The sequence below is a fragment of the Eriocheir sinensis genome, chromosome 50, assembly GCF_024679095.1.
Source record: "Eriocheir sinensis breed Jianghai 21 chromosome 50, ASM2467909v1, whole genome shotgun sequence".
Classification (NCBI taxonomy): Eukaryota; Metazoa; Arthropoda; class Malacostraca; order Decapoda; family Varunidae; genus Eriocheir; species Eriocheir sinensis.
This window is the reverse complement of record NC_066558.1, coordinates 7459280-7467426: the sequence shown is the minus strand read 5'-3', so window position 1 is coordinate 7467426 and position 8147 is coordinate 7459280. Positions and strand designations below refer to the sequence as shown.

Genomic DNA, 8147 nt, shown 5'->3' with positions numbered 1-8147 from the left:
AACGCTCTATGATTATCAAATATCAGTAGTTAAATAAAGGATCCGTAGAATAAAATAAAATAAAATAATGACCAAAGTGCAGAAAGACGCCGAGACCTAAACAAATCCGTTAAATGAAGGACCAAATAAAGGCTGAAATAAAGGGTCAAATAAAGATGAAGGACCCCAAAAAGAAAGTTTCGTTAAAAAGATCAAAATAGTGAAAGACCAAAGTGCTGAGACGCCAAGTTCAAGTTCAAAATCAGGCAGCATGTTTACTTTTGCATGTGTGGAGGAGTCTGCCAGGTGTTGAGGCTTTGTAATTACTCCCCCCACACACCTGCCGCACACCTGACCCCCGCCCCGGTGCAGGTGTGTGTCTTCCACTTCTGACAGCCGCCTCAGCTCCCAGGGAAAGGTGAGAAAGCATTGGTCGTGACTTCTTCGTTAGTTTTGTTATGATTTCTTGGCTTTTTCCTCTTGTTATTTTTTTTTTTGTTCTTCGTCGTCGTCTTCTTCCTTTTCTTTCTTCGGTAAAGATTCGTTTTAGGTCCGTGCCAGTATCTCATAATCTACTTTATGAAACATCAGTATCTCTTCATATATCTTTTCTACAAACCTTCAACAGTCATGGAAACGCTTTGAAAATCCAATTCAAGGACTTTTTTTTACTCTTGAAAATAGGGGATAATGTTTACGGAAGCGCGTCGCCTCCTCTGGCGACGGCCGCGACGACGCTGCACCCGCCGCAGCCGTAAAATAGCTTGCAGAGGGTTTAGGGTCGGGGAGCATATTTAAACTACTCCAACTGAACTTTACGACCTACTAACGGGGGGGCTGCGCCACCCTCGACCCCCCCCTTCTTACCAGGGGGGGCGTAGCCCCCCCCTGGACCCCCCCCACATGTATATGTGACTTATTTCAGCGAGGAGGTATTTCTCGCAACACTGGCTGTACCGCCGCCAGAGGAGGTGACACGCTGTCGTAAACATTATCCCCTATTTTCAAGAGTAAAAAAAAAGTCCTTGAATTGGATTTTCAAAGCGTTTCCATGACTGTTGAAGGTTTGTAGAAAAGATATATGAAGAGATACTGATGTTTCATAAGGTAGGTAATGAGATACTGGCACGGACCTAAAACGTATCTTAACCCTTTCTTCTTTGTCGTTTCTTTTTTCTTCTCTTATTCTGGATCTGGATAATAATGCGCAGAGCACCTTTCAGGTGCATAACACGCATATTCTTTTTCTCTTTCTTTTCTTCTTTTTCTTCATCTTTTTCTTTTTCTACTTTTTCTTATTATTGTTATTATCTTTTCTTCATCTTTTTTTCTTCTTTCCTTTTTTTTCTTTTTCATTGTCGTCTTCTTTTTCTACTTTTTTTTCGTTTTACTTCTTTTTTCCTCTTATTAATTTCTCCCTCATTCCTCATAGTATCCTGCACTCCTCCCTCTCTACCTGCTCCGTCTCACATCTTGATCTTGATTAATAATGCGCAGGGCATCCTTTCAGGTGCATAACACGCATATTTGTGTTGGCTGTTGGCAGGACGGGGGAGCCGAGTGTGAAGGGGAGGGAAGTGAATCAAGTGTAATTGTTAGTGTTGGTGTGTTGTGGTGACAAGTGAGTGTGTATTTGTTTTCTGAATGAGTCTATTGTACCGCAGTCTAAAATCTGATGAGGGAGGCTGTTCCAGTCACGTATGGTGCATGGAGAGTATGAGTGCTTGTATGCGTCAGTGTTAGTGTGATATGTTTGGTATTTATGGATGTGTGTGTTACGAGTACGTTGACTGTTTGCCTTGTGTAAGTATATATGTGTGTGGATCAATGTCAGTGTGAGCGTTTGTAATCTTGTACATAGGTGTAAGTCTGTGGGCTTGTCTGCGTATGTGAAGAGGTTCCATGTTTATCTGTTGTTTAATCTGTGTTGTAATGCCAGGCGTTCAATTGTAATTGTTTGTAATGAATCTAGCTGCCTTGGTGTTGATTTGTTCTAGCCTATCAATGTTTCTGTGTGTGTGTAAGGATCCCACACCGTGGAGCAGTATTCAAGTGTTGCTCTCACAAGAAAAAGATATTTTAGAAAAGATATTTGTGACGCGAAGGTAGCAAGAGGAATGTTCGATGGCTCTGACCATCTTGCAGTGCCAGCAAAATTAAAGTTGAAGGAAAAGTGGGTGTTTGAAAAGAAAGGTGAAGTAGAAAAGGAAATATTGAAGATAGAAAAGTTACAGGAAAAAATGAAATAAAAGATGAGTATAACCATGAAATGGCAGAGGCCTTAAATGAAAAATGGGAAAGTGTAAAAGATAGTACAGATATTGAAAAAGTTTTTGGAACATTTAAAGAAGTAATGTTAACTACAACAAAAAAAGTGTTAGGGATGAAGTGGTGAGGGATGGAAAAAAAAAAAAGGAAATTCTTGGTGGACAGAAAAGATAGGGAGGATAGTAAAAGAGAAAAGGGAACATTTTAAGAAAACTCAAGAAAAAAATGTGGCTGAGCAAGTCAAAAGGGAAAGGAAAAAGAAATGTAGAGAATGCAAAATGAAATTGAAACAAGCAATCAAAGAAAGTAAGAAGAGAGTTGAAGAAGACCTTGGAAAAAGACTAAGTGAAAAATATAAAGGGAACAGGAACTCATATTGGAAAGAAGTAAAAAACAAAAGAAATGCAGAAAATATCTCCTCAAGTAAAATAAATGAAGTTATGAATGAGAATGGAAAGATGTTGAAAGACGGGGAAGCTGTGAAAGAGAGATGGAGAGAATATTTCAAAAACTTAATTAATCTTGAGGATGGACGTCCAACAGCTGTAACAGCAGCAGTTTTGAGTAGAGGTAGAGGAGGAGTATATAAAGAAAGAAGTATAACATATGAAGAAGTAAATCAGGCAATAAAAAGATTAAAAAATGGAAATGTTGAAGTGTGGAGGAGATGTAGTTACTAAATGGATGGGCAAGATATGTGAAGTAGCGTTGGGGGGGGGGCAGCAGACTGGACGAAAGCCATCATTGTCCCAGTTTACAAGGGGAAGGGCAGTAGAGGGGAGTGTGGGAGCTATAGAGGTATAACTCTGCTGAGCATACCCGGAGAGGTATGTGGAAAAGTCATAACAGAGAGGGTGCAAAGACTTACAGAAGAAAAAATCAGTGAAGAACAAGGAGGCTTCAGGAAGGGAAGGGGATGTGTGGATCAGATATTTTCCTTGAGGATGGTAGTAGAAAAAATATTATCAAAAGGAAAGAAACTGTACGCTGCCTTCATGGATTTAGAAAAAGCTTATGACATAGTCCATTGGCTGGCATTGTGGGACATTTTAAAGATATATGGTGTGGGAGGAAAATTGCTTATTGCAATAAAGTCTTTCTATGAGGATGCATCTGCATGTGTCAAAATTACTGGAGAAACAAGTGAACATTTTGAGATAAAAGAGGGTTTGAGGCAGGGGTGTGTCATGTCACCATGGTTGTTCAATATTTATATGGATGGTGTTATGAGAGAAATGAAGGGCAAAGTTGGGGAAGTTGGAGTAAAAATGTTCGCTGAGGGAAGGAAGTGGGTACTGAATTCAATCTTATTTGCTGATGACACGGTGCTCATTGCAGAAAATGAAAGTGACTTACAAAATTTGGTCAGTGTGTTTGATAGTGTCTGTATGTAAAAGGAGAAAGCTGAAAGTAAATGTCAACAAAAGTAAAGTGATGATTTGTGAGCGGAGTAAAAGTGAGGCTGTGGATTTTGTATGCCCATATAGAGTGGGAATTGAATGTGAAAAAGAATGCAAAATAATTTTGAATGGTGAAGAAATGGAGGAGGTCAATGAGTTTAAGTACCTTGGATCAGTTATGTGTAAGCATGGTGGTACAGAGGGAGAGATAAGAGAAAGGGCATTGCAAGGAAGAAAGGTGGTGGGGTCTTTGGGACATATCATGAATGGCAGAAGTGTGAGCATGGAGGTAAAGAGGGATTTGAGAAATACAGTAATAGTACCAACCCTCACATATGCAAGTGAAACAAGGGCCTGGAATGAAAGTCAGAGGTCTAGAGTGCAGGCAGTGGAAATGAGGTATTTGAGGAGTGCTTGTGGTGTGAGTAGAATGGATGGAATGAGTAATGAAAGTGTGTATGAGTGTTTTGGAATGTGTCACAGGGGTGAAGGGAAGAAGTGTGGAGCGGTACCGTCGACCGGGGTGACTTCGGACAAAAAGTGGATAAAAAGTTGACAAGTTGATAACTCGTAGCCAGTTGCAACAAGCTAGATGATTTTAGTGTCAGAATTTGTCTTTTGCCTTATAGTTTTTTAATAAGAATGTTGTTTTCTTGAGACACGTTTCTGTTTTGAAAACAAGCACAATATGTGTTTTTGAGATTTCATAAAATTTACCCCCCCTTGGAAAACTTCTTCTGGCAGGAATGATCTGTATTACACACAACATCAAAACTAGAGAAAACAATCAGAAACATGCTTAACTAGAACAGTTAGAATGATTCAGGGGTGCTTAACATATCCTACACACCTGTAAATGTCACTTGAATGGAGGCATGTCGAAAAATGGCTCAAAATGGGGTGACTTCGGACACCTAAATATAACTATGTATTGTGGGGTGACTTCGGACACAATTAGAAAACAAATGCCTAGTAGTTCTAGGTAGGTTTTTTTGGTGGGAAAATTGTGCTCTGTACATCAAATTCTGCATATTCTATATTGCCTTTATGTTCTGCTTCCAGGTGCATGGTTTCTGCTAGGTAGACACTGCTGAACACCAACACCAAGATGCCCCGTACTTACCAGCGAGTGGCTGGCAGTGGGGGCAGAAAGTATACAGTGCAAAGGAGAGCAGGTCTCCTGGAATGTGCTGCTGAAGACATTAATAATGGAAAACTAAGCATAAGACAAGCAGCAAAGAAATATGAAATCAGTAAAAGTACAATGCATGACTATCTAAGAAAGAAACGCATCAGGAAACCAGGAGGGCAGACTGTCCTCAGTGAGGATGAAGAAGAGTTAGTTGTTGAGAGACTTATAACATTGTCACAGTGGGGATTTCCATTAGATTCTCTTGAACTTAGAATGCTAGTCAAAGGATACTTGGACAGGAGAGGTGTGTGTGTCAAGAGATTTAAAGACAATTTGCCAGGCATAGAATGGTTCATCTGTTTCCTAAAACGACATAAACGTGAGATTAATCAGAGACTCCCACAAAACATGAAAGTGTCCAGATCAAAGGTCAGCCCACAAGATATTGGTTCATATTTTGATAATCTTGAAGAGTCACTAAGAGGTGTGAAACCATCAAATATAATAAACTACGGCGAAACTGGCTTATGTGACGACCCGGGCAAAAAGAAAGTAATTGTTCGCCGGGGCTGCAAGTACCCAGAAAGAATGAAGACTTCTACCAAGTCAAACATCAGTGTGATGTATGCATGTACTGCAACAGGTCATATGCTTCCTCCTTATGTTGTTTACAAGGCTCAGCACTTGTACGACACGTGGACACAAGGTGGACCAAGAGGGACCCACTTCAACAGAACAGAGAGTGGGTGGTTTGAGAGTGGAACATTTGGAGATTGGTTCAGTAAAATCGTGCTTCCGTACGCTAAAAAGCAAGAAGGCCCAAAAGTTCTCATTGGGGACAACCTTTCTACTCTTGTCAGTTTGGACGTCATCTCAGAATGTGAAGCAAACAACATAAGATTTGTTCTCTTGCCACCCAACTCCACACGCCTTACACAACCCCTAGACGTGGCGGTGTTCTGGCCACTCAAGATACACTGGAAGAAAGTTCTGACAGATTACAAATGTACCTCCCAGGGCCAAAAAACTTCCTCCCTAGCTAAGCAACAGTTCCCCAGACTACTGACTCAACTAATGGAAGAACTAGAAGGAAATGTACAAAATAACATTGTCAGTGGCTTCCGGAAGACAGGTATACATCCCTTAAACCGAGAGGCTGTCCTTGCTCGTCTGCCATCTGTTGAAAATAATCCATCCACAGCACAGTCCAGTACTGACAGCACCACTGACGGACCAGAACCAGGACCCTCACTTACCAGTAGTCCCACAGGTACAATAAGCTTAAAAAAAAACTAAAACTGTGCTCTACATCTTATAGTTTTTTTGTAATAACATTTTTTTCAAAATTATTGACCTGAAATGTGGGAACTTCTTGCCCAAGATTTTGCCAATTTTTTCCCCCGGTTCAACAGTGTCTGAAGTCACCCCCGGAATGTGTGAACAGGCTCAGATACGTAAACCCAATAAAATATAGCCCCTGTCCTAAGTCCCCCCAGACAAGGGGTGACTTCAGACACCCATGTTTTTTCACAGCACAAAAACTATTAAGTTTCGTGGAAATGTTGCACCATGTAATGATAGCCCTTAACAATACAGAGTAAATGCATACTCAGCATAGATCCTAGACATAGAAACAAAAATTTCATAAGCAAAAAAAACCTTGAAAACTGTCCGAAGTCACCCCGATTTACGGTAGAAGAAGTGAAGCGACAGACTTGAAAGTGGTTTGGCCACATGGAGCGAATGGAGGAGAGTAAGATGACCAGGAGGGTGTATGTGAGTGAGATGGAGGGAGGGAACGTTAGAGGACGACCTCCAGTGAAATGGAAGGATAGGGTGCAAGAGTACGTTAGGGAGAGGGGGGAAAGATCCTTGAGAAACTTTGAGCAGGCAAGGAGGGAGTGTCTGGATAGAGAAAGATGGAAACTCTTCTGCCGTGGCCATCCCCTGGTGGGAGCTCCTAGGAGCAGGCATTGATGAGATGATGATGATGATGTTTCACAAGTGCCTCATAAGCTATGTGTTTAATGTCAGGTGTGCAGTTATGCAAATTCCTCCTCAGGAACTCCGGTGTTCGGTTGGCTGAGGCAATGATGTGGTCTATGTGAGTGTTGAATTTCAAGTTAGTTGAGAGATGGTCACCAAGGTACTTGTGTGTGTGGACTGATTCTAGTTCTGAAATATGGAGAGTGTAAGTGTGATGGATGGGGTTGTGAGTTCTGGTGAATCTTAACAGTTTACATTTGTCAGGGTGGAATTGCATCTGCCAGGTGTGCTCCCACCGCTGGAGGGCGTCCAAGTCTTTTTGTAGCAGTCTGCAGTCATCAGTAGTCTTTACTGCTCTAAACAGCAAACTATCGTCGGCAAATAGTCTAGTGGAAGAGTTAGACGTTGAGTGGAAGATCATTAATGTACAGGAGGAAAAGGAAGGGGCCTAGAACGGTGCCTTGTGGCACACCTGAAGAAACAGGGACAGTGTCTGAGGAAGATCCGTCAAGAAGAACGCGTTGAGTCCGGTTAGTAAGAAATGCAGTGATCCTCAAATAGCGTAGTATTTCAATTTTAATGTCAGTCTTTTGTGCTTGACTTGGTCGAAGGCTTTGGCAAAATCTAAAATAATAGTGTCAACTTGTTTGATGTCACGTCGGTCAAGTAGCCTCGTAATGTCGTAAAATGTAGTAATGGGCTGCGATTCACATGAGCGTTTAGGTTGAAAGCCGTGTTGTGAGTCAGTAAGGATGTTGTTTGAGTCAAGGTGATTCATTATGTGTTTGTGTATTATGTGTTCGAAAATTTTACATGGAATTGATGTTAGTGAGACGGGGCGATAATACGTAATATCAACAACACCAATAATATTAATGATAATTACCTTATATTCTAGATGTCAAGAGGGAGCAGCAGTTTCCAGAAGAAGGGGAAGGCGCGTGTGGTCAGCATCCCGGGGTCACGACCTTCCGTGCACAACTCCCAGCTACTCCTGTCCACCGGCATGCCCTCCCTGGACCATCTCCTGGGCGGGGGGCTGCCGGTGGGGTCCCTGCTACTACTGGAACAAGACCGCCATGACGTGTACAGCAAATTATTCCTGAAGTACTACCTTGCCGAGGGCGTCATGAGTGGCCACCATCTGACCCTGGCAAGCCTTGACGAGGCCCCAAAGACTATCATGGGCTCGCTTCCAGCCTCGACAGACAGGGACATAGACGATGAGGCTTCCAACGCTGCCGCAGGGTCGGATAAAATGACAATCGCATGGAGGTACCAGAGCCAGAGTGCACCACGGACGGGCTTGACCACGAACCGGTTTGGCCATAGTTTTGACCTGACGGGAACTCTGGACGCTGGGCTGGTGTCTGGTGCGGATG

General features: G+C 42.2%; 1 protein-coding gene across 3 annotated transcripts in view; it reads left to right on the top strand.

The window, feature by feature from the left end:
- The first annotated feature begins 205 nt into the window (after positions 1–205).
- Positions 206–8147, top strand: part of LOC126982363 (elongator complex protein 4-like) — an 8781-nt gene continuing 839 nt past the window's right edge. The window contains exons 1-3 of one of the 3 annotated variants that reach the window (XM_050834377.1): positions 206–397; positions 4710–6049; positions 7664–8147. The exon at positions 7664–8147 is cut by the window's right edge and continues 839 nt beyond it. In XM_050834377.1, the coding sequence (XP_050690334.1) occupies positions 7664–8147 (484 nt within the window). In that variant the 5' untranslated portion in view covers positions 206–397; positions 4710–6049. Of the gene's footprint in view, positions 398–985; positions 1087–4709; positions 6050–7663 lie in introns of those variants that run through there. The other 2 variants (XM_050834375.1, XM_050834374.1) reach the window with 2 other exon arrangements.